Consider the following 27,454-nt stretch of genomic DNA (forward strand, 5'->3'; position numbering starts at 1 on the left):
CAAGTGCCACTTCCCTTTCTCACTGAATCTCAGCAGAGAAGGAAGACATGTCTTTTATTAAATAGTGGCATAATTAAAAGGCACAGTGTGATACACACATTTTTTCGTAAAAAAATTAAAAGGGAAGCAAACCCCTGAACCCACAGGCCAGGACCCTTAAAAGGCAGCACAACATGCTCTTCCGTTCCTCTTCAGGAAAAGCAAGAAATCGTGTCAGCTTCAGCGGTAATCCCATCCGCTCCTCTTTACAGACTGGAGACTCTGTCCTTTTGAACAGCACAGAACTGGGCCATTGGCGTCACGTAAAGGGGAGGCAAGCCCTTTTTCTGTGTTTGCACCAGGACACTAGATCCACTGGAAACCATCTGCCATGATCCATTCCCAACTCATTTTTATCTCCCAGAGGTCCTTGAAGCCTCTATTACCACATTGAGAATCTTTCTACTTCGCAGCCAACCTGCAAGGCATGTGCAGCAATATCTATTTGGAGCCTCAAGGCTGAGCACAAGGGGCCTGTTTTCATGTTCTCTTTTAGTTCATTGCGTTGAGTAGCTCTTTCCAGGTTGGAACCGAAGAGTGGAGCCATGTTCCCATCTCAAATGAGTCGCTCCTCGGGGGGCAGCTTGAGGTTGGTGCTTGTCTCCACCCGGGCACCTGCCTGTTCCTCATTGCTTGGCCGGTAGGTGCCTTCAGTCTGGCGCTTCTCACGAATTTTGAGTCCCATGAAAACCAGAAGACCAATCAGAATGAGCCCTCCAAAGACGCAAGGTACAGCGATAGCTGCTGCTAGTTCCGATCCCTGCCATTGTGAGGAGAGAAAAGAAATGGTGGAAAACATGGTCACTCGCTGGTGAACAGCATGAGACTCAACACTGGAAATATTGATACAACATGAAGCCTACTTATGCCTTCAGCTTTTTGGCACCTGTAGTGCCAAATAAATTCAAGAGACACAATATTGGTCATTGGAATGTATGGAAAATTAACTGCTTGGCTCGCTTGTGTGACTGAATGAGTTTTGACAAGCAAACTGGTGGCCACCAGATGCCAGCTACAGACTTGATGCAAACTAGTGACTACAGTGGTGCCTCACTTGACGAGGATAATCCGTTCCAGCAAAATCGCTGTAGAACGAAATCGTTGCCAAGCGAAAGTAAAAATCCCATTGAAATGCATTGAAAAACGGTTCAATGCGTTCCAATGGGCAAAATACCTCAGTGTCCAGCGAAGATCCTCCATAGGGCAGATATGTTCCAGGGCCTGTAAAGCGAGGAATCTGTCCTAAAACACAGCGGGGAGCCATTTTACACAGCGGGGAGCCATTTTGAAAGCCCGATGATCAGCTGTTTTGATCGTCGTTAAGTAAAAAATCGGTTCCTGAAGCAGGGAACCGATCATCGTGAAGCGATTTTTCCCAATTAAAACATTGTTTTGCGATCGCAAAAGCGATCGCAAAAACTTCATCATTAAGCGGCTTCCTTGTCTAACGAGGTAATCATCAAGTGGGGCACCACTGTACAAGTATAGCAACAAGATACCAGCTATGGAACTTCAGCAGACTTTCAGTGTGAGCTAGATTTTAGCCCTTCATCTTGTTTTTATCACCATTATAAATGTGCAAACTCAACTCTTCACTGCCATTGCTGCAGTCAGGCAGGGTTCAGAAAAGGAGGGGACGGCTGACTACAAGTCCCAAAAGCCCCCAAACAATTTGTTGACTTTCAGCTGCCACTACAACAGAACATCAAATGATCAAGCAGAGGGAAGAGACCAAAGCCATCCATTTCCCATCGTGGGCCATTTCCTGCATTATGTGTCTGTTGTATAATTTGGTCTCATAGTGGCGATATGGGTTCCATGCAGCATGCCCAGTTTACCACAAAAGGCAAATGTTTCAATAGCCCTGCCTCCCAGAGCTTGGAAAAGTTACTTTTTATGACCATCACCTCCATATTTAGCCAGTCAGTGTGGCCAGGTTGGAAATTCTGGGAGATGAAGTCCACAAAAATGTAACTTTCCTTTCTGCCCCCAGTAAGGGACAGCTGTTTTCAGAAAACAAGCTGCGTTAGCCTATCTCAGTGCCCTGGCAAAATTACAGAGAAAAAGAACAAAACTAGAAAATAATATGATATATTAAAGCCTAACAAATTTGTTCCAGTATGACTTTTTGTGGATCAAAATTCCCTTTTTCTGACACAGAAATGTTTTGCAAAGCTATAAACTATATATATGCCATAATCCTCCCACACCTGGCTTCCAGAGTAACTGCTATCCATCCCTTAGGCTGGGGGAAATGGGGGCTTCAGGCATTACTAGATGCCTCCCCACTCTCACCCCCTCATCTCACCTCCAAAAAGGAATCCCCAAAGACACAGACATACCGAAAGCACATAATGAGAAGTTGACGATGTGGGTACCACTGTAGTGTTATCAGGTGGACCTTGATTAGGAGAGACAAAAAAAACCCAGTTAGAAACAGAAAGCAAGGACTAGGCATATGTCTGTCCTCTGAGTCAGAAGGCTGCTTCAACGTCATTTAGCTCATCTGACTGCTCAGTATAAGGTCTACCATGCAGACGACAACTGTGTACGTACAACATCCCTGAGAAAGGGTCACATGGCTTCTTAAAAAGAGAACTCTCCTGCCAAGGCAAACCCATCTATTGTTTAGCTGAAATCTGCTTCCGTGTCAACTACTACACGTTGCTTTTAATCCTGCCCCCTGAATCAACAATTTACGCTTTTATCACAGGAGGCAGCTAGCATAGCATCCCTCTTCTCCCAGCTAAACATGCTCAGGCCTTCCAGCTTTAATAGAACTTGGCTACCGCGCACCCCTCGGCTTTCTGGATGCCTTCCTCTTGCCCATATTCCAATTTATATCCTCCTTCAAATATGGCACCCAAAGCTTTGTACAATACTTCAGATTAGAGATGGAACACCTGCAGAGGTGGACATAACGAGAGTCCAGTCCCCTGGGGCCAGACCAGACCTGGGCAAAGTGCGGCTCTCCAGATGTTCGTGAACTGCAAATCCCAACATTCCTCGCTGTGTGGACTAGGCCCAACTCTCCTCACACTATTGGCTGTGTGGGCTAGGAATTGTGGGAGTTGTAGTTCAGCAACATCTGGAGCGCCGCATTTTGCCCACCCTTGGGCCAGACTGTCCTCTCGTTCTTCTGCTGCTGTCACGGCCTCCGCACACCCTTCCTATCGCTCCAGAGCTCGCAGTCGGCCAGCCACTCTTCGAACTGGCAGGGAGGCTATCATTGTCCTACCTCCTGCCAGGAGTGGCTAGTTGACAGCGAGCTCTAGAGTGATAGGAAGGGCGCGATAGCAGTGGAAGGGTGAGTGGACTGTATGTCCAGCTGTGCGGGGGGTTTCATATACAAATATGAATACTCCCATCTCTACTCCAGGTGTATGGAAAGAGCACATGGTGCTTAATTTAATGCAGCCCACAGTTTGGAAAAATATATTAATAAAAATAATACTTCCCTTTCACACAAAACCATTATCTTTTAGCCACCATTTTAATATACACATCTAAGGGTGGAAAAAAATACTTGCTACATTTCTCATTCTCACTCATAAGATACCTCAATAGTCCTTCCCTCCAACTGAGAAGCATCAGCAAGAGCTCTTTCTTCTCCCTCAAAGTTTCTGTCATTTGCACAGAACATCTCTGTTCTCCTTTCTCTTCCAGAACCAAAGCACACAGACACACGGGGCACATGCAAGCAGGACTGCCATGAAAGATGCAAACAACTCATCTTGGTTCAGATTTTTAAAGAAAGCAGCAATCGGTTTTGAGCAATTCACCCACTTTTTAAAATGATGGATGCATCAATACGATTTTTTAAAAAATAAATTGGACAGTTTTACATCAAACATCATCCCTGCCAGTGAGAGAATTCTGAGATGAATGCCAGGAAACGAGTGAAGATGACATCCCTATGTTCATCCCACTATCACGGCAGAACCCACAACAGGTCACAAGGCAACTATATTGTAGTAGACAACGAAATTCGTATCAGTGCTTTAAAATTTGCTTTGGAACACACCACCCAAAACCTCTCTGCCAGGATAGTCTCTGCCCATGTTGCCTGTGGAATTCTTAGGAGTTGTAGTAAAAAAAAAAAAAGAGCTAACTTTCCCAGAGTCCGCTTCCTAGTGAATATAGATTTATCCATTTCCTATACAAACGTATACGTGCAAGACCCATTTACTCTAGTAGAACATATTTCAATGTAAGCAGTTTAAGGAACCGTAATACCACAAATACATGTAGAATTAGGTCTTTGAAAGTAACATTAATTTTTCTTTCTCACTGTTGGAAACTTCTTTCTAGAAGAACAAAAATAATCATAGGAAGTAGAAACATCTAACAATTTGCACTCCCTAGTCCCTCGCTCCCACTTATTTTTGCCAATTCTTTCCTCAGGGTAGCACCTAGTCAAGCACCCAGTAGCCTGCAGAAAATGAAATGAGTTTTCTGGAATACAAGATGCACGGTAGCAGAGAATGAATCAGGGTCTTTTATTATTTATTTATTTATTTATTTAACTTATATGCCTTCTTGACTACAGGACCTTAAATCAATTTGTGAATGGGATATCTGTATATTAGGGGCCCTGGGGACCTGAATTTGCTTCATCTCCCAGAAAGAGAAGAGGAAGCAAATCCAGGTCTCCAGCCTTCATGTACACATTGAATCCACTGCTTTCAGACCCTTCTGGGAAAGGTGTGGCTCCTCTTTTGGCCGCTTCTGCTCTCAGGCATTCCATTTCTGTGTCAGGCTGAGCATTGCTCCAGTTGTTGCAGGTCAAGGACAAGGTGGAGCAACCAAGTTTCTGCTGGCTTCCCTCAGCGCTTGGCGGCGTCCACACCCACTGTGCATCAGCCAGAGCTCACTCCTTGGGTTGGGAGAGCCTCAGCCACACCCTGAAAGTGCTCTGCTTTCAGGCTGAGGCCTGGTCAGTAAAGACAAGGCTGAGTTGACAAGCAGGGGTGGAGGTGGGGACACTTCAACACGCCTGACACATTCCTACGTAGCTCCATTTTTAGGATGATCTGTCATCTCGGTTTCAAACTCTGTGTCACAATCAATAGAGATCTAGGCCATTTGAAACAGCAGTTTCCTAAATAACTGAGGCCTCCACTGAAATGGCATGGGTGACTGGGGACAAGCGCACCCCTGGGCACTAGAACTGATAGGGCTTTCAAGGTAAGTGAGATATTTAAGGAGTCATTTTACTAGTTCCAGGCTCCCAGTAAGTTTCCACGACCAAGTGGGGATTCTAACCCTGTCCTCCAGAGTGCTAGTCTGTCACTCTATCTACTACACCACACCGGGAATTGCTATTATTGACATGCAATCGGGTTTAGGATTATATAATAACATAACGAGCAATAGATAACCTGTAACACTGATTTATGTTGGATAATATTTGAAAGTTGGCATTCAGAGATGTTTAGGAACTATCAGGTGGAGATATCCTATCCGGTGTGTACTAAAACAAAGCTCATCTCCCGAGGGAGAAATGTAAGCACAGAATCAGGAGGCTGAGTTCACTGAATCTGGTGTACAACTTACAACAAGCAGGCTGTTATTTTGAGATCATCCTAACGTGAAAGAGAAGTTCTCTCTGGGACCTTCTCTGCTATGCTGGATGAAGGTGATGCAGAGATGACATTCTGCCTGCTGCTCACCAAATACCCTTTTGAACAAGATGTGAGCTGTTTAAAACCACACACAGCAGAGGTGCTGGAAATTCCCACACACGCACACACAAACACCTCCTTCTATTCCCCTTTACTTTATGACAGGGAAGGGAGTACCCACCTTGACCCAGTGCAGGCTGTATAAAGGACTGGAGAGACACTGTCAGGAGGAAGGCAAGCTGTCCAGAGCCTGCCATTGCCCACCTCCCCAAGCAGGAGAGGGGGAAGGCAAGGCCGATATCTCCACTGCCTCCTAGGAAGGTTGCCTGGTACAATGTGCCCTTTGCACGGCAGCTATGGCCAAAATGCCACCGCCAGGTTGTTCCCCGTAGGTAAAGTCCTGCGATTTGCAACAGCAGAGAGAGAGACGTCTGGTTTCCAACTAGAACATAAAAAGAGAAGAACTAGATATTTATGTATTTTGTGATTTGATGTATATCCTACATTTCTTCTAAAACTGGGGTACAAGATAACACAGAACAAGATTTTTAAACAGCTATAACATGTTGTAATATTAACACACAATTAAAAGCTATTTTTAAAACAAAAGTCAATTAAAATTTTAGCATCCATTGGTTAGAAGCCCTTCTTCTGCACCCAGTTAAATCATCTAATGCTTATTTGAATAGAAAGATATTTGCTTACCAAAAGAAAGATAATAGATAAAGAGAGCCTAGCTTCTTTTCAAAGGATGTTTTGGGTTTAATATCTCAAAATCAATAGCTACATCGTTTCTGCATGATGGTATATTGGAACAAGTCCTGCCTCATGTCAAGAAAATTAAAGGTGCTTTTTGTGTGGGTGCAGGTGGTGAGATATATGTGGAATCTTCTCTGAAAGAGGAACAGGGAGTGCCTATTCTGATAGCACTTGGGACTCAAGATACACAGGTTCGAATGTGAGCTCTGCCACAGATTCACTGGATGGCCTTGGGGAAGTTAACTCTGTGGCTGGCTCCTCATTCTGAATAGAATCATAGCAACTATCTTCTGCTTGTTTTTTAATTTGGGTTAAATGCACAGAACAGATTATCTACATATAGTAAAGATGCCTGCTGAAAGTAGGGACCAGCTAAGGGCATTTCCCCCACCCCATCCATCTCATATTTTGGGAATGTCCTGTAATTTGTCAGTCCTTTATTAATTTCAGAAGAATAATGTCAATGCTAACAGAAATCAGGATTGTATACTCTTTTCTGCAAAGTTATCGTCTATGGGGCTTAATAAAACACTTAGTGGGGAGATAGAAAAGTTACTAATTAATCCTTTACTGAGAAAAACCTGGGACACTGAGACAAGATAGGTGGGGCACACAAGAGTCATTCCTCCCCAAATCAACTATAGCCCCTCCCCTTTCATAAAATTGGAATAAGAAACATAAATATGGATGTTGACAATCCCAATGTTGCATTTGTTTCAGGCCTGTTTAATATAATTCTCACAGGCATACAGAAAGTATGTTGTACACTGCTTAAAACAAACACACGCATACACTCATCTGATAGTTTCATGGAATACACATCTCTTCTCTGTCCTATGATAACTTTGACATAATTTCCTGAATCATCATTTTCAATGACAATTTTAAAAATGGAATTGTGGCGATCTACCTTGAAGAGTTTTGCTACTGAGTGCTTTGCAATTAAATCCAGCTTCCACCTATACCAAATACACACAGCAGCCCTCTATCCTTGGGTCGGGTGCCCGAGTTGTCAGGGAACATATGGGGGCAATTGCTTGGCAAGGCAGAGTGGAAAGGGGGATTTCTTGTCCATTAGAGCAATGTGCAATGCCTGATGAAATGTATGGCACAATGACACAGAAAGCCAGGAGTAAATTAACCCAAAAATTCAATAAATATAATGTACAGTATTAGATCCCTCAGTCAAACACATGGGGTTCTTCAGCAAAGAGATCTAGATAGCTGTTAATGTGAAACTGAGAAACCACTCTTGGTTAAGTGCTTCACTTGTTAACAGCCAGGAATTATAAGTGGGTAAGTCCTCAGTGGGAGTTAATGACTGAAGATATGATTTCCTGAATGAATAATTTAGCACATGAAAATTCAAGGAGGAGTGGTGAAATGCAACTACAAAAAATGATAATAATAGCACAAATTAATGACACTTTCTAGACAAGGATAGGAGAACATCTGAGTAATTTAAGAAATAGAGAGCTGGGTAGTCCTCTTGTCAGCCACTTCACGCAGGCAAGTTGATCCCAACATATGGTGACCCTTCCCAGATATTTCTAGACACAAAGTAGTCAGCAGGAGATGATGTTTCCCTCCTTCTGAGGATGTTCTGAGACTGTGCAAATTGGCCCAAAGCTATACAGGCTGGCTTTTCTACAGGGAGGCACAGTGGGGAATTGAACTCCTGATCTCTAACTCCACACCCATGTACCTAACTCACTGAGCTATCCAGCTATTCATCAGTATAATAAACAAGCAAATAAATACTATCACCTATTTAATAGGCACCCCGGCATTGTTTGCTGGGGGTGGGGGAAGCAGGAAAGGGACATCATGACACAGGTTCAGACAAATTGTTCAGAATGCTTGGGTGTGTTTTCTTCTAAAGAAACAATTGGCAGGAGTTCCTTGTACAGATCGTGCATGTGCATGCCAGGTTTGTTTTGTGCAGCAAGCCTGGGTTTGTTACCAGGAGTACATGTGACAAGCAGCAACAGCCCAGAGGGCACACAAGCTTGCAAATCTATGACATTGTAATATGTATATTTAACATAAATGTATATGAAGGAAAGAAAGAAAAAGATGCCCTCACCACATCCTGTGGCAAGGGGTTCCACAGACTAACAACACGCTGGGCAAAGAAACATTTTCTTTGGTCTGTTCTCACTCTCCCAACACTCACTGGGTTGACACTTTCATCGAGCTGTCCACCAGCACCCCAAGATCTCTTTCCTGATCCGCCATGGACAGCTCAGAACCCATCAGCTGATAAACTTTTTTTTTGCCTCAACGTGCATTATTTTTCATTTTCTTATATTGAAATGCATTTGCCATTTTGCCACCCATTCTCCCAGTTCTGGAGCTCTTCGCAATCCCTTCTGATCTTCACCATCTGGAAAAATTTTGTGTCATCTGCAAACTTGGCCACCTCACTCCTTATCCATGTCTCCAGGTCATTTATGAACAGGTTGAAAAGCACCGGTCCCAGGACAGATCCCTGGGGCACACTGCTCTTCACCTCTCTCCCTTGTGAAAATCGCCTACTGACACCCACTCTCTGTTTCCTGGTTCTCAACCCATTCTCACTCCATAAGAGGACCTGCCCTCTTATCTCCTGACTGTGGAGTTTTCTCAGCAGGCTTTGGTGAGGGACCATGTCAAAAACCTTCTGAAAATCCAGATAGACAAGATTCACTGCTTCGCCCACATCCACATGCCTTTTGACCTTTTAAAGAATTCTAAAAGGTTTGTGAAGCAAGATTTACCATTACAGAAGCCGTGCTGATTTTCCCTTAGCAAGGCTTGTTCTGACATCCTGTATCAGTATGTGCATAAAATAACTCATGTTTATTCACCTTGATGAAATCAAGCAGTTTTGGTATCTGTGTATTAAAAATAAGAAAATACAATGGTGCCTCGCTTAACGAGTGCACCGCAAAACGACGAAATCGCATAGCGATGAGGTATTCGCGATTGCAAATGCGATCGCATACCGATGGCCCCTACGGGCAAAATTCGCTTTGCGATGATTGGTAAGCGTTTCGCTTACCGATCTTCGCAAAGCGATGCCCGCGGATCAGCTGTTTGGCGGCTCCAAAATGGCCACCAGAAGCCCCAAAATGGCCGCGCGCAGCGTTTTCGCGCCCTGCCCTCGCTTACCGAGGGCATGAAAATGGCTGCCAGACCCTGGAAACATCGCTGAACTGTGAGTTTTTTGCCCATTTGGAACGCATTAAACAATGTTTAATGCGTTCCAATGGGCTTCCCCGTTCCGTACAGCGATGTTTTCACATAGCGAGGGTTAATCCGGAACGGATTAACCTTGCTATGCGAGGCACCACTCTAAACTCTTTTCAGTAGGTCTCAAATATTGAACGATTTGAATATACAAGTTACTAACTATTTATTTTATTTTATTCATTTATTTATTGGATTTTTACCCCGCCCCTCTAGACCATGTCTACTCGGGGCGGCTTACATAGATAAAACAGAACAATATAAAATACATAAAATTATAAAATTACAATTACAATTGAACAATTAATTTGAAGAAGATTACCAAGATGGCATGGCATAAAAGGGGAGAAAAATAAGAAAGACTTAATTGGCTGTAGGGTAGGCCTGCTTGAATAGCCAAGTTTTTAGCTGGCTTTTAAAAACACCCAGTGAGGCTGCCAGCCGAATTTCTGTTGGTAGGGTGTTCCACAGCTGAGGGGCCACCGCCGAGAAGGCCTTGTTTCTTGTTTTTTCCTTCTGGGCCTCCCTCCGCGTAGGACCCCTCAGCCATCCCTGCTGGTTATGTCGGGTGATTCGGGTAGATCTGGGTGGGAGAAGACGATCTGCCAAATATTGAGGTCCCAAACCATTTAGGGCTTTATACGCGATCATTAGCACTTTGAAGTCAACGCGTAAACGGACGGGCAACCAGTGCAAAGCAGCCAGAGTGGGGGAGATATGTTGGTGTTTTCTTACCCCACTAAGAAGCCTGGCTGCTGCATTCTGGACCATCTGAAATTTATGTGCCAGCCTCAAAGGCAGCCCCACGTAGAGTGCATTACAATGGTCTAATCTCGAGATGAGCGCATGGACTAGAGTAGTGAGCCCCCCCCATCAAGATATGGTTGCAGCTGGGCAATCCGCCATAGATGAAAATGCCACCTGGGTTTCCATGGTAAGCACCGGGTCCAGATGTACCCCCAAGCTGCGGACCTCGCTCTTTGCGGCAAGGGTCGTTCCCCCCAATCCAAAGGCAAATGTGGACGGCACTTTTATTAGGCCAAACCTGAGCTAGCTTTCAACTCTGTACAGGTCTTTATCACCAAAGAGCTGTGTATGGTGCAGAAGAAAAACAAACAAACAAAAAAAAATCCAAAAATCATGGCCAGGTCTGTGTACTAGGACACCTTTGTTAACAGGAATTTTGCAGACTTAGGTCAGAGGAACACATTTCAGGTTTCATCTCTGGTCATGTGGATTGCAAAAGCGATCCCAATTTTATTGGACAAAGAGTTACCAGTCATTCAGCATGGCCTTATGTCTGGGAACAGAAACACGCTGTTTCTTCTCTGAAAATGACACCACTTGAAAGACAGGAAAGGAACTGCGAGGATAGCAGTCCAATGTGCAATTCCATAGTAATAGCTGTTGTGCCAGCAAGTCACTTCCAACTTATGGAGACCCTTTCCAGGGATTTCTAGGTGGAGAATACTCAAGAGTGGCTGGACATTCCCTTCTTCTGGGGACGCCCTGGGACTGTGCAGCTTGGCCAAGGCTACACAGGCTGGCTCTTCTCCCTGGAGGTGGAGTGGGGAATAGAAGTCCCAACCTCTGCTTCCACTGCCAGATGCCTAAACCACTGACCTACTGAGCTAGGTATTTGGCTGCGGAGCCAGAGGTCAGGAGTTCAATTCCTCACTGGGCATCCCAGAAGAGCCAGCCTATGTGGCCTTGGGCAAGCTGCACAGTCCCAGGGCACCCCCAGAAGAAGGGAGTATCAAACCACTTCTGATATTCTCTATTTCCCAGGTATTCTCTACCTGGAAAACTCTGGAAAGGGTTGCCGTAAGCCAAACTGACTTTAATTCAATAGGAGAAAGGAATGAAATACATATTAGCCATATAAACTTCTCATTAAGAGACTCTTCCAAGTCACTCTTCTCAACTCTCTGCAAACAAATCTCTGGAGAATTGTCTGTAGGTTATGTGCCATCAAGTCACATTTGACATATGGAAATCCGAATAAGATTTTCAAGATACTGTATGTGAGCTATTTAATGAATGCCTTTACCTTTACCATCCAGTAATTAGAGCAGGAGGAAATTAAACACTTCTTCATAGGAGGCATTTGTATTATGTGGATGTGGATGTTAAGAGTCAAGAGGAACAGGAAGGATCTATAGTCCTGAGTTCTGCTCTCCTCCTCCTGCCTTCTTTATCCTTCCAAAACCTTCTTCCTGGTAAATGGGCAGGAGGTACTCAGGGAGCCTCCATTACCTCAGGGATATCTGATTAGTAACTCTCCAGAAAGCAATGACAGCTATTTCCAGGCTGGGGAACAGTAGCTCTTGAGAGGTTGGCCTGCTTGTCCCATCATCCCCCGCCCACCTTTGATCAGGTTGGCTGGAGGTGATTAAAAACAGGACTGCATTACCCCCTGAAATACCAAAATCGGGGGGTCAAAGGGAGCCACGAGTGGAAACCTAGGTCTCTGTTCTGTTATGCATTTGCTTCCTGGTCTAATTGTGATGGAGAACCACAGACTGAAATTCTAAAGATTATTTGAGATGACACAGCAGTGTCCCATCACAGCTGCAAGACCAGTTTGTGCCTTGGCCAAAGTGGAAAAAGCTCTGATGACAATGGCAGCCACTCATTACTTGTATGAGGTTTCTGACCAAAGACCACAAACTACAGGGAAACAGTGCCAAAAGTAAATAGGCAGCAGGCTTTTAGTAGCAGCTCAGTATGAATTTATACCACATCTTCCACAAGCACAGAAGGGAAGAATAACTCTGTCCTTCAGGTCTACTGGCAGAAAGGCATTGGTATAAATTGGTATAAACCTTGGATACCACACATATTGACTACAGGCCCTATCATCTCCATCAACTGGCCAGGGTGGCTGGAGCTGATGGGATTTAGAACCCTGAGACATCTGAAATGCTACACATTGCCCATCCATTCATGCCCCAAAGAAACACCAGGCGGAACCTTTCTTTTAAGATGCCAAAGCCCACTAGATAAGGAAGCACAACAGAGAAGAGTCTCCTGAGTAAGGAGAGCACCGGCTGGGAAGGAAGCCTTAAGTGTCTTCTTATGGGGCTCCTCCTATAGACCAGAACAAGATGTGACAGACATGCTAGCTAAGAGGGATGGGAATTGCAGCCAACTACAGTACAGAGAAGAATCCTTGGAAAAGACCTTGATGTTAGGAAAGTGTAAAGGCAAGAGGAGAAGGGGACGACCGAGGATGAGATGGTTGGACAGTGTCATCGAAGCTACCAACCAGAATTTTACAGAACTCCAGGAGGCAGTGGAAGATAGGAGGGCCTGGCGTGCTCTGGTCCATGGAGTCAGACGAGGACAGTACATTTGCAATTTATTCTTTAAATACAGTACTTAGACTAGGGCTTGCAACCTGGAGTGAAAAAAACCAGTCTGAATTCACTGCAAGGGAATTCACCCAGTGTGCTCCATTCAAGGGGGGGGGGTCATCCTGATTTACATTCCAAAGTATTGCAAAAGATTATTTATATAAGGAATGTGAGCACTTCCATGGGCCAAGCAAATGCTAATTATCTGTATTTAACTGATAAGTACTGAAGGATTGGTGGCACAAAGGATTTTACTTGGTGGGAATTTTGAAGAGAAGCTTCAGGTGGGCCTCCTTGAGAGAAGCCAGACTAAAAACAGTCTGAAACATACTATGGCTCAGAATAACCTTCCCTCCAAACCTTCAGGGCAGGGTGGAAAAGATCTCTAAAAACAGCCCGCTTGCATTATGAACCAAGGCTGGGCAACAGCTACCAACCATTAGTTAATGTTCCTTGGGAACCTCTATGGTCTAGAGACAGCCCCAAAAAGCAGCCATGGGGAGCTTCCATCCATCAGCTGGGAACAGTGTTGCGGATGGATAATTTTGGCATAGCCAGACCTGGCGCTGGGTTTCCAGATTCCTTGGGAGAGAAAATAGAAAGAGACCACCAGAATTTTTAAAAAAAAAAGCTTAATAGCTCAGCAGGATCTAGTCTTCTGGCTCCACATCCTGCAGGCTCTGGCCATCAGCCGAGAAAGGGGAAAGTCTACTCAGCCTGTGTGCCTACAAACAAAACCTTTAAACCGGACTCGCCACCTTTTGTTCTCTCAGAAGCCAAGTCTGACCCTCCCTCTCCCAAAATATGCCTTTAAAAGTGTTGTACATCTTTTAACTCATCTGAGTTATGACACATTTCTTTTTGACTGGAGCCTTATGCCATCAGTATGTGGGTGGGTGTGAGTGTGGGTGTGAGACAGAGGTTTGTGTGCATGTGAAAGAGAGAGAAAAAAGAGAGAAATGTCCATGAAGATTGGGACATACACTTTTAGATACAAAGATACCTACTGGAATCCTCCTGCCCTAACTTTATGCCATGTCGTCATCAACCCACAATGGTAAGACTGAATTGAAAGAGTTCTATCCACATTCTGAGATTTCCAAAAAAAAAACCCCAAGTGTCTTTGGGAGCCTCAGGAATGGGTGGAGGAGAGGGAAGCCTTTAGGAGCCAAAAACAGCGGCTCAGTGGGTGGCACTGATCCCAATCCTGATGTGGCAGTGGGTTCTAGTTATTAAAGGCCCTCCACAGTGGATTCAACATACATATAGGTACCAGCCATTTGAACACTGCTCTCAGTCAGCAACCTCTTTCCAACAACATGTTAGTTATCGTTGGTGGATATGTCCAAGAGCACATCAGGAAGATTTGGTCATTCAAACATTTGTCTGTCTTTAAAAGGGGGAGTCCATGGAGAAGAGCTGAACATCTAAAGAGGGCCGGTGGGTTTGTAACAATGCTGGTCCCTGTGGCTGCTCCTGTCTCATGGCCAGCTTCTACTGTGGAACAGTGCAACTAATTTCCAGAGTTACCAAGGAATTTAGGACCCGTCTACAGCCAGTAATCAAAGGGTGGGGGAAGCTGTGGGTCTCCAGAAGTTGTTGAACTCTCAGCAGTCCACGTGAGTAGGGCCAGTGGGTTGAGTGCAATGGGAGCTAAAACCCAAACTTGACATCTCTGTAGCAACATCTCCCATAGTCTGGAAGGAAGTGCAACCCTGCATCTGTTCCACTAACATGCTGATGCCACACTACCTCTACATAAACGTAGCCCTCCAGCTTGGAAAAGCCTCCCTTTGAACGTGTACTGAATCCACACGAAACCCCAGCTTGGCTCCCCTCTATTCCTTCATCTATATACAGAAAATCATTGCCACTTGTTGACCAGGAGCACCACGGACCTTGATGGGTGGCCTTTACAATTACATGTTAAAACCCCACCACACACTTTCAAATTCACTCTGTATGAAAGGATGCAGCAGCTCCTTTATTTTTACTGGTGGATGATCAAAGTGTCCCTCAAGCAAAGTCCTGAACTATTTTGCCACTTCTTGAATATTAAGGGTTTCAAGGAGGACTGGTAGAATCTGATACCTATTCCCTCAGGCCTTTTTATTAGGAGTAGGAAACCTCTTTTCCCCCCCCACACACATGTTCTGACATAATTCCCCCAGTTGCTTGCCACTGGCCGTGCTGCCTGGGGCTGCTAAGAGCTGGAATGCAAAACATCCAGCTGACCCAACATCTCCCATCCTGTTTTAGGCAGCAAACATCTTGTTGCCAAAACCCCATCAGCTCAGTCCTTAATGCAACTTAGCCTGAATGTCAGTGTAAACATGTGCAATTAGGATAAGTCCATTTTCAGAGTTTAAAAATATTGTTCTTCTGGGCTCCAAAAAAAATCCGAGAACCCCTAGTCAGAATGCTCTGTGACAGTGTGTAGGTTATGGTCGCAAACAACAGCAACAACTTCTTCTCTCAGCCCTGTACCACATTTGGTCTCCCTCTGCCCACGTCTTCTGGGACTCCGATGTCAAATTTTACATTGCAAGTTCCTTGGGGTAGGTATCTGTCTTCTTTTACTCAGCAAAGCGCCATGCGAGGTGATGCGAGTGCTGTATCGGTGAATATTACGAGTAGCAAGGAAAGACTGAAGGCCTTTTCACGCCCTCTGACCTCAAGCAGCGCTTTCAGGTTCTGCTGCTTCATTGCTGCTTCATTGCTGCCTCATGCTTTCGACTGATCTCCCCATGTTGCCAAAGTCCCGGACAATTCCATAATGACCTTCTTCGCACAGGCACGCACCTCACCTATTGCCTGGCAGACCATTTCAAAGAGAACATTCCCCAGATGACTGGTTCAGTGGGAGTACACCCCAATCACTGCTCCATGGCCAGAAAACAGAACTGCATTGCTTAACAGCCAGATTGTAGGAATTCATGCCCTGAGTCAGATCAATCTTCCAGGCCACCCAGCATTCTGCCCGCAAGCAAACCCACTGGACGTCCCAAAAGAAGTCCAAGGGCAGGGCCAGATGGGTCACACAAACTTGGGGAATTTTACTTTCTGGACTACAACTCCCAGCATCCGCCAGCTAGCATGTCCAAAACCCATGCTGATGGAAGATTCTGGGACCTGAAGTAAAAAAGAAAAAGAAAAAGTAATCCTTCCAAGCACTTCCCCTGCAAGCCACAGCAAAGAACACAAGCAGCTGCCATTTTAGTGGCTATGACGGGAAATCACCAATCATCCCATTTCCTCCCTGAAAACCCTTTGATCCCAGGCAAGAAAGTCCAGGGGTTAATGACACATTGGTAGGGATCCAGAAAGTTACTTTGGACATGCCTAATGGCCTGGCTGGATGGCTGGATAGCTCATTGAGTCAGGGATCTGGCTGCAGAGCTAAAGGCTGGAGTTCAGTTCCCCACCGGGCACCCCAGAACAGCCAGCGTTGTATGGCCCTGGGCAAGCTGCACAGTCCCAAGGCGCTCCCAAGAGCAGGGAATGGTGGACCTGCTTCTGAGAATTCTCTACCTGGGAAATCCTGGAAAGGGTCACCATAAGGGAGAATTGACTTGAGGGCACACAATTACTAATGATTAAGGATCTGGGCATGTAGATCTCCCTCCCTTCCCCCAGTTTTGCACAAACATGCATAAACACAGAGACACCCCACATCACTAACTGCTTTTGATCATCCTTCCTGTCAATTTCCTTTGTTTTGTGACACAGAGGTGGGGGGAGGGTGCAGAAAGCAGGGACCGCTCAAAGCCCCATTTGGAACTGAGGAGTAAGTTTTTGGATGCTGGCTATTGTCAGAGCTAGCACTGCCATCGGTCCTGAGCCTTCTCTCAGGCTGTTTCTTTGGCCACACACTGAGGATGTTCAGATGTCACAACGATCCAGAACTACGGACAACCCGGCATGCTGGTGCTTCCTGGCTGATTGCTTCGGCTTGCAGCAGGAGCAGTTCAATAAACCACAGATGTTCTAATCATAATTTGTTTAGCATGCCCTCCATGACTGGCAAAATGATTTGTCTCTCTTGCATAAGCCAGATAAATATATGTTTGTCACATTTATACCTCATCTTTCCTCCAGTGAGAAGGTGTAGAGAGCTTTCTTCCTCTCTGTTTCACTCTCTCTAAAACTTGGTTGAAGGACATAGCTGATCCAAGGCCACCCAGTAAATTTAATGGCCAAGCATGGACTTGAACCCGGGTCTGCAAAGTCCTAGTATAACATCTTAACAACGATTGTTCTAACTACAGGCTATTTATATTCATCATCATCATCTTAGAACTGCAGAGCTGGGAGGGACCCTAGGCATCATTGAGTCCTTAATGCACCAAGTCAAGGAGGCACAGTGGGGGACTGAACCCCCAACCTCCAGCTTTGCAGCCAGATATCTAAACCACTGAACTCTCTAGCCGTTCTTCTTGGGATTGTTACAGGAGAAGCAAGCCAGAGGGGCCTATACCCTGCCAAGTTACACTAAACAAACCACAAGACAGTAAGTAGGAGCACTTGGCCAACATGCGTGAACTCTGCTTGTACCCAGCAAACCCAGGTTGCTCCAGAACCCTGCCATGGCTTAGCCACAGCTATAAGAGGGAATGTAAAAGGAAAGAGCGGCTATACCGATTTGGATTTAGTTTGATTTGGAGAACATTCGAACTGTGGACAAAGCTTGTGGAGAGGACTTACACAATACCACTATGGTGCCTACTGGTTTTGGCATATAGGTTGAAAAAATCACACTACTATAACTCAATCAGTGCAAATTTCAGCAGCAACATGCTACAACTTAAAGAAGTCAAAGTAGCTACAGTATTTGTTGTCATGCACCAAGTAACAAACCTGATACTTAATAGGAAATGTGTATGCTCACATCATAACTTGCCAGAATTCGCTACTGAAATGTATGCCAACAGAGTTAGAGCAGAGGGCATAACTACTATAACTTGGCCACTGGTGCAAAAAATAAGTACTGTACCTCTTTTCTTGCTTTTCTCCTGAGTATCATGGGGCTATCTGGCTGGCCGTTATTAAAGAGAAGGGTTAAATTAGAAGGGACATTAACTTCACACAACTAAGAGCAGAATCCATGTTCCCATAATGTATGTCACGTAAGACTGATGTCAGCAGCAGCAGCAGTAACTTTTCAGAAATTAAACATTTCCAACTTCTTTTCAGACATTTCCAAGGCTTCTATATAACCTCTTTCGTCATTACAAAGCTGTGGAAGTTTTGGATAGGAGAGGAAAATATTTAATGCCTGAAAACTGCCACAACTGAGATAACTTTACTAACCGTTATGATTTTCAATAACCTTCCTCCTCCTGTCCTGCAGCTTCCAGGGTTTCCCAACAAGGAAAGGGAAGTCCCAGGAGTTTCAGAAGTTAGGAACATTTAATTTCCGAAAATCACAACTGCTTACCTGGCATAAGTTATGACAACAAAATTTCAGCTAATATATCTTAAAAAACAGATAAATATTTAGAGACACACATTTTTTTGATGGAATGAGCACTTTTAATTTTTACATTTTGCCTACTGCTTCCTAGCATTAAATTGTCTTTGGTCACTATAAAGGCTTTGCAAACTGACGTTTTCCTTTGACTTGCCCTCTTGGCAGGCATAGTTTCTGCCAGTTCACTTACTTGCAAATACTTACTTCACATATTTAAAATATTTATATTCCATCTGTTATTACTAAGAATTCCACAGCACTATACAGAAGGCACTAAACAACTGCATTAAAATACAAATGCAAACATTCAGAAGAAAAAACACACAGACGGACAGACGACACATCCATATACATACACCCAGCAGAATCCCAAAGAGATTGCCCCAGTATACATATTACAAACCTAATCGATGCCAGCTATTCTCCTAACACAGGTCCAGACTATACAGTCTACATAATCTATATAATCAAGTACTAAAATGCACATTTTTTACTGGAGGTTGGGGTTACATGTTGTAATACTCCACCTTTGGGAGAACACCCTCCTGCTCCTTCAGACAGAAATATAGCTCATCAGGCAGAAGTCTGAAGAGTAATCTTTTTCCTGATGTGCTAAGTATAAAGTTTTGGTTCAATTGGGAGTGGAGAACACTGAAGTATTTACAGTAATTACCAATTAAATCCTTCAATATTGAAGTATCTAGTTAACAATTCGATTTCCAGTGTGGTGTAGTGGATAGACTGATGGACTAGGTCTCTGGAGAACAGGGTTCAAATCCCCACTCGGCCATGGAAACTCACTGGCGAAGTAAACTGGCAAAATCACTCCTTAAATACCTCACTTACCTTGAAAGCCCTATTAGGGTCACTATAAGTCAGTTCTGACTTGACAGCACAGAACACTTAAACAGTTACCAATTAGAGCCTGAGCAGAAAAACCAAAATGCTATCACCTAGACTTGCTGTAAGTGCAATCAAGTCAACTGTTACTATGTTTGGAGAGATCCACCTGAAGTTCTTCACAATTTGGGCACTGGTGTTCCAGATCTGTTGGTATCATTCCTGCTTCCTGATCTTTTACGGCCAAGGTTGAAATCCAGCATTCTCAAAGACATGTCCTGACATGGTTCTCACTGTTATCCTATCTGTCTATGATCAAAAAGCAGCCTTCAAATAATTCTCTCAAATAATTCAAGTAAGGATGGATCAAGAAACAAACAATCAAAAAGCAGGCTTTCTTCTTGTCCCTGCTCTATGCATTTTTCTATTTATAAAAGAATGTCAGAAAATAAAGCAGGAGAAAGCATCAATAGCATAAAGATAACCCCATGGGGCCAGACCAGCATCAAAGTAGTCCAATCTTTAACATTTTTGTAGTCATCCAGATGCAAACAAGCCACCATTTGTTCCATGCAGCATGGCTAATTGTCAAGGATTGTAAGAGTTGTAACCCAATCACATGAGATGAAAGGTATATAATCCAGCCTTTCGTTTCCAAACAGCAGATCAGATGCTTCTGGGAAGTGCATGAGAAGCACATAAGCAGGACATGAAGACTATGGGTATTCATTTCTCATGTTCCAAGAAAGGAACCATTGTACAGTGTCTCTATACAGTGGTGCCCCGCAAGACGATGTTAATCCGTTCCATTGAAATTGCTGTCTTGTGAAAACATAGTCTTGTGAAAAGCGTTTCCCCATTGGAATGCATTGAAATCCGTTTAATGCGTTCCAATGGGGAAAAATCGTCATTGTTTTGCGAAGATCGCCCATAGGGAAGCCATTTTGCGAAGCGCCGAAAATCGTCGTCTTGTGAAAATAGGTCCCGGGGGGAAAAAATGTCTTGCAAAGCACAGACTGAAACATTGTCCAGTGAAAATCGCCCATAGGAAACACTGTTTTGCGAAGCACAACGGCGATCGCAAAAACTCATTGTCATGCAGATTCATTGTTTTGCGACGTCATCATCTAGCGAGGCACCACTGTAACTAGAAGCTCCATTTGACATTGTCACTAGAATCTACCGGTATCAAACCTATCCTTTCATTAATTTGTCTGATTCTTAAACAGAACCCTCTATATCAGTGGTCCCCAACCTTGGGCCTCCAGATGTTCTTGGACTTCAACTCCCAGAAACCCTGCCCAGCAGAGGTGGTGGTGAAGGCTTCTGGGAGTTGTGGTCCAAGAACATCTGGAGGCCCAAGGTTGAGGACCACTGCTCTATATGAATGGCCTTGATCACAATGGGCAGTAGAGAATTCCTTGTTAGCCCATACTTCCAGTTACTCAAGTTGAATTCCAGAGAAAGGGGGTGATGGCTCTGGATACATAGGCAAGAGGAAATGACAGACAGGGCCAAAGCTAGTCCAAGATGATCTCCTGAAGGACAAGCTAGCACCCTCTCCCATGTTGATGTACAAAAGCTGATGAGACTGGCAATCAAATCCATCTTTAGTGCTGGTGATGAGATAGCCTCTTTCACTAAACATGGAGGCAGCAGACCAGTTTAGGGGACCCAGGGCTCGCTCCTCTGATGCTGCTGTGTGTTCCCTAACATATTATGCCAGACATGACAACCTCAGTCCTGCTTAACGATACGCCTTAAAAGAGTGGCAGAGAGAACGAAACGTGGATCTTGTAGGTAAAGAATGTTGAGAAAGCGAAGAAGCACATGACGTTTGTTCCTGAAAGCTGAGGCAGGGCAAAGGGATACTAGTTTCCTTGAGGTTTATATAACATATGTAGATATGAACCTGTCCTGACTCAGAACTCCTTTCCTCCCTTACAGGATCATAATCTAACAGCAGGAAATCTTGGCCAGAAAGACAACCTCAAGACAGACTCATTCCCATGACCTTTGGCAAGTTTCTGTGAGTCATCCGTCGAATGGGAAGTGATACTGACTCTGTGTAAGCCTAACAGGCTGTTGTTACAGTACAGGAAAAACTCAGGTGTGGAGGCTTACGAGAGCCTCAAAAGCATGTACACTTCTGGGGTTTCCAGCATTCTACAAAACGGAGCAAGTGAAGAGAAGAAGCAAGGAAATTCACAATTTAGCCAGAGAATGCTGCCACGAGATCTACAGTAAAACTCCATCCCAAAATTCATATTGCAGATAAAACAAGCCACTAGTAGCCGCTTTGGTATCAAAACTGAGAAGGTGTCTTAGGAAAGGAAACTGCTGACCAAAAGTCCATGTTCCAAGGCAATCAAACAAAAGATAATAATCACAAAGGTGGCCATACCTTTCTCCTTATACAAACTATTACCAAGAAAGTTCAATGATTAACAAAGAATTTTAAAAAAAAACTTATAGAATGTATAAAATGGATTACCTATTAAGCCATTTTTAATGGAGAGAACAAATAGTGCAAAAAAATGAGTTTTCTACCTGTCTGAGTTATATACTGGCACTCTTAAGGTCAGGATGCACCAAACACGTTGGATTAGCTAGGATGGGCCCAAGGTGTTTTGCTGCCTGAGGCACAGGTGATCCTCTTTGGTCGAGGCACAGAAGATGCCTGTCCTGGCAGTGGATGGAAACTCTCCCCTTCTCCACCTCAGAGCAGCAGCCTATTTGCGGGGCTCAGAACATGTGTAGCATCATACACTACACTGTCCTTCCAACAGAGCAGAACACCTGCAGAGCCCATATGTCACCTTTGCCCCTTCCCCAAGCATATCCCACCAGCATTGACTCACTCAGCCTAATAGCAGGGCTCACTCAGGATTCAATGGGTCTCCCACACACTGGCCTACCAGGAAGTGTCTATGGAGAACAGAAATTAAGATTTGGATTGTATGATACAGGAATAATTCTGCAGATTTTCAGCTTTATTAGAGGGACCAACAGAGAGGTAAGTCAAGGAATGTGGCAGGAACAGTTTCGAATGCTATTCAGGGCAGCAGATGAGTGTGAGCTAATGAATTTCAAAAGCACAGCTTATATGCAAATAAGAGCCATGCAAGGGTCTTACTGCAAACTCTCCTAGCAGATTGTGACACAGGCCAGTGAGAACATACAGTTTGTTATTTAGCTTTGCTGCCTTAAACTCCGAGATACCCTGGGCCTGCCCTGCAGCCCAGGCAGGTAAGTTTCCTCCACTTCACATTTTCTTTCCAAAACAAACACAGCATGAAATAATCCTAAAGTAACTAAAGTCTAATGGCCTCCAAGACGAAAGAGTCATCAAGTGCTAAACTGAAGGCTTATCTGAACCAGCCTTCTGAGTGCAGGGGAGCCAGTAAAAAAGAATGTATCTGATCAGCTTAAACTATATCCAGTAGCGAAGCATGGATCTGTTCGGACACATATACTTTCTCAAACAGGGATGAACTTCCACGAGTCTGAAATATGTTATTGCTTGTATTCTCCCCATCCCAGGCCAGTTGTCTGACTTGTGTCACAAGGAGGAATAAATATGGCCACTCATTAACTAGCAGCGATGTATACCACACAACATAAAGCTTCTGTAAATAACCCACAGAAGTCTGGTCAATATGTGTATGTCTGGGTGTCCATATTGTGTGTTTTAATTAAGTATTATGAAGGTGAGGAAATAAATAATGATCCCCATCCTGCCCCCAGTGGCATAGCTCCTTTGCCTTTAAGATCAGCAGCAGTGCAAGAGGTAAAATTTTCCAAAATGCACTAAACAAGTTGATAGGGGACATATTCTGCTTGTGATCGAATGGTTAAAAATACAAGAGCTCTGTCCCACCCTCCAAAAAGTGGTCATCCGAGATCTCACTCCGGTGTGACCAGTTAGCCACCAGTTCACCACGAAGCAGTGTCCAAGCGAAACCTCCACTCACACAAACAAAATCAAAGCAAGGAGCCTCCCTCCCTTTTTTTTAAACTTGAAAACATTACAGCAAGGCTGTGCAACATGCGGCCACCCACAGGCTGCCAAGTCCCACAGAGGAGCGAACCCTGAGCGATCATGGGAACTGCAGCTCAACAACATTTGCAGGACCACACATTCCCCAGGTTTACATGACAATGCCTACAGAGAAAGTTACGATTTGCATGACAGGTGACAAGCCTGGTCAAGCCCTACCAAGGCTCTGCCTGCCCATCAGCATGAGGAAACTAGCATGCCACCCACGGAAAAATACCTTTCAATATGGGCAGGCCATCCCCATACTAACTAGCGTGAGTCCAAGACAAGCATGAACCTAGAGAGATTGGAAATCCATTTACTGCATGCTTGCACACATGTTCTCCAGCTGTAAAACCTGTCTTCTGTTGCCTGACTTTAAAGCAGTGAAGCATTTCTCATGTAGAAATCCAAAGTCAGGCCTCCTGTGGTTTTTTAATTGCCCACGTTGGCCGGATAGCTCAGGTATGTGGCTGTGGAGCCAGAGGTTGGGAGTTCAATTCCCCAGGGTGCCTCCCCAATTTATCCTTAAAACGGCCTTGTAAAGCAGGCCAGGCTGAGAGAATAGGCCTCACCCAAGATCACCAGTGAGTTTCACAGCCAGTGAGGAGTTGTATCCTGGCCTCTTGAGTCCGAAACCAATACTTTAATTACACCCCACTGGTTTTCACCCATGCCCACTAACTTTCTGGAAGAAATGCTCACAGGACCATCAGAGGACATCCAGGATTTCTAGGCTTTGAGCAACAGCATAGAAACTGTACCTGCTGATTTATTTCCTTAAATATCTTAGTGATGCCATTACTTATGAGAGTCCTATCCACTTTTTAAAAGTGAGCACACTAAAACCAAAAAAAGGAAAAAAGGGGAGTGACCCTCCATTCACCATCTTCTAGTAGGCAACCTGATGGTTGCTGGTATAACTAGCAAATCATGCTGGACTAGGTAGGTCTTGGTCTCTGCCAGCTTGGCCATCCTGAGATTCTTCATCAAAGAACCTGCTTGCATAAGACTTTGTAACCCAAACGCAGCCATGCCTTTGAACGGAATGCAGCATTGTATATATGGGCATGCAATTTTCTGATCACCAATTCAACCTGTTATGATTTCAATGAAATTTTTCTTATTGTTTTATTGCTGGTTTATTAACTTGATTTTCTTGTACAGGGAGTCAACTCGACCGTATTGTGCTTCGTTTCTGGACTGTTGAGACGAAAAATGACACAAACATTTCTTAAGAAAACATTGGTGGACCATGCTTTCAAGGAGAACACAGCAAGCATGAACACACACATACACACACAAAGCCAGCATGAAACCATTTCAATCTGAACTGCACTTTATATTAAAAAAAGCAAGACTTGCAATCTCCCCAATGCAAGGCTCAGGTCACAGGTCAGGGCTGGGAAGGGGGGGGGGAGACCTGAAACCCCCACCTTTCCCCTATGCCCTAGCCTGGAATTGGAAGATATCCAGCTAGGCTGCTCAATGGTTAACCAACTTGGCCGATTAGGAAGCACAAGCCATGGGAGGAGAAGGGGGGGGGAGAGAAGGCGGAAGAGCTCTCTGCCCGGGCCCCACTGGGTCTCCTCTGCCTCCTCCCAGATGAGAGCATGAAAGGCAATTGGGGGGGAGGGCAAAGGGGTCCGCACCCCACCAAGATCAGGAGAAAACGCCCCCCCCCCGCTTTCTCAGCGCACCTGCTTTGAAAAGGCACCTGCTGGTCTCCATTTTCCAAGGAAGAAACAGAAAGTTGGAAGGGAGGCCGGCAGAGATGGAGGGAGAGCGAGAACGGTTCTCGCAAGGAAGGAAGGAAGCCTTCGGAGAACCTCCACCAGGCCGACCTTTTTGCACCTTGTTGGGCGAGGCCGGGTAGAGTAGCAAGGCCTTCTTGGGTCGAGGAAGGCAGATGGATCTGGAGGAGCGCGCTGGGTGGGGGTGGGGGGTGCGGTGGAGAGCATACATTTTTGCTAGGGATCAGAAAAAAGGCTCTTCTCTCCCTTCCCCCCCCCCCCCCGCTTCCCGGTCTATAGCAATAAAAGAATCGTCTTTGAAAAGATCGCCCCAAGGAGGTGGCAGAGGATCAAGGAAGAAGCGGCGAACTTACATTCCTCCAGGCGCCTTCGTCTCTTGCGAACAGGTGTCCCAACCAAGAGCCAGGCTTCCTCCGCGGGAGATCCGCGGGGCTCGGGGGACCTCCGACAGGTAACCGCGCGCCCCCCCCCCCCCAGTCCTACTCTTGTCCCTCGGCTCCCTCGACGCCTCTGCCGCCGCCGCCGCCGCCGCCGCTTACGGTCCCGGAGCTGATTTTCCTCGGAGCACTCGCCGCCCCACGACAACAACGGCTGTGGTGGCGGCACCGCCTCCTTCTCCTCGGCACGTGACCCGCCGAGCAACAGGTACTTTCCTCTTGGCTGCACCTGAGCCAGGTGAGGCGCCACCTCCCGCTTACCTGGCGCAGGCGGCGGCGGCGGCGGAAGAAGGTGGAATGCAGGAAGGGCAAGCCGGGAGTTCCCACGACTCACCCGTCCAGACCTCGTCTCCTCGTCCCTGCCACTCTCGACTAAAGTTGCCAAACCGTCCCCCCCTTCTGCAAGAGGAGGGGGAGAGAGGGGAGAGGAGGTCTCAGCCCCGAGGAGTTTATGCTCCAGAAGCGCAACAATAGTGCGCGGAGAGGAGGGAAGACCCTGCTGAGATCTACCTGCAGAGTAAAGCCTTTGCGCTGTTTTTCAGTCTTTCCGTGTTATGTAGACGGTTTTCCTCATTTCCTACTGCCCTCTACTTTTCCTAGCAGTATTATTTTCTTGTCTTCTCAATACCTGAAATATTTAGTCATTTTAATTTGGTTACTTCCGTTTAGTCATTTGAGCTTCCAGGGAAAGTTCTGGCTAGGTTTGATCTAGAATTCATTTTTGTTTTTCTTTCTGGCCATCCATGGCATCCCTAAAAATGTCCTTTTGCACCACATTTTAAATAAATTGGCGCTTTTTCTGTCAGTTTTCTTCACCGTCCATTTTTTCTCATCCATACATGCTAACAGACAACACTCGTAGATTATCTTGTCCTCCTTCTTCAATGACAGTTCCTTACGCTTAAGGATCTTTTCTAGTTACTTCAGAGCCACCCTTTCAAGTTTCAGCCTTCCAGTTTCTTGACTGCAGTCTCCATTTCGACTGATGACAAAACCATGGTACAGAAAATCTTTAACAACTCTGAACTCCCTGTAGAATTAACACCTCCATTTCCTTACTGGAAATGATTGTCTGGGGTAGTTAGACAGTAATGTGTATTCTGCCACAGCATCTAATTTGACAGAAGGAAGGTATGGGTTGCCTTGAGGTCTGTTGATCACAGAGATAAGTGATATGGAGTAGTTCTAAGTTTCCCGGGTGGGGAGATGCCATGGCTTATAAACTGTAGGTCTATATTAAGTATATCTACTGAGCTTGGTTTCAAAGGGTCAAATAAGTAAAAAAAAAAAAAAAAAAGGCAGCTAGTACATAGTTTCAAAGCTATCCACAAGAATGCAGAGATGGCAAAATTCCTGAACTGTGACCTGTTGATAATCATACTTGGAGTTTGTATAAAGAGGGTGAAATATTTTCAACACTTCCAGCACTTTCTCAGATCTATACACAGTGGTGTAGTGAAGTCAGGGCTCTGAGGGATCGGATCACTGAGACTTTTTGACAGGCTGTGTTTATGGAATCAGTTGCCATGCACTCACCTTAACGTCCCTTGTAACCTCATAACCTGGGCACTATATTATGGCATAGGGAAACAGGAGGGATTGAGTCCCCCCCCCCTCACAAGTAACAGTATATTGTTCTGAGCTAGCTCTGATATCGTGCAAAGTATTTTGCAGAGGCTTGGTCCTGAATGGACAAGAAAGACCCGTTAGCTTTACAAAAGACCTGTTCTTGGTAGAGAGGGAAACTGCAAACTAGCACACACTTGGGTGCATATGTAGAGCACACAGAGAGAAAGAGATACAAGTGAACATGGCAGCCTGAATATTTGGACTTGAAGGCACAGCAACTACATGAGCATCATCTGCACTTCAAAATTACCCATAGCACCACTGACCTGACAACAT

The 27,454-nt window shown here is 45.0% G+C and overlaps 1 protein-coding gene across 1 annotated transcript; it reads right to left on the reverse strand.

The window, feature by feature from the left end:
• Positions 1–37: 37 nt before the first annotated feature.
• On the reverse strand, positions 38–27,454 carry CRB3 (crumbs cell polarity complex component 3). Its single transcript, XM_078384072.1, has 5 exons — positions 27,445–27,454; positions 25,466–26,080; positions 5,845–6,105; positions 2,382–2,440; positions 38–799 (listed from the first exon to the last, which is right to left on the reverse strand). The coding sequence occupies exons 1-5, from the start codon at positions 27,452–27,454 to the stop codon at positions 596–598; spliced, it is 1,149 nt and encodes a 382-aa protein (XP_078240198.1). The 3' UTR covers positions 38–595.

This window comes from Pogona vitticeps, chromosome 2, assembly GCF_051106095.1.
Source record: "Pogona vitticeps strain Pit_001003342236 chromosome 2, PviZW2.1, whole genome shotgun sequence".
NCBI classification, from domain to species: domain Eukaryota; kingdom Metazoa; phylum Chordata; class Lepidosauria; order Squamata; family Agamidae; genus Pogona; species Pogona vitticeps.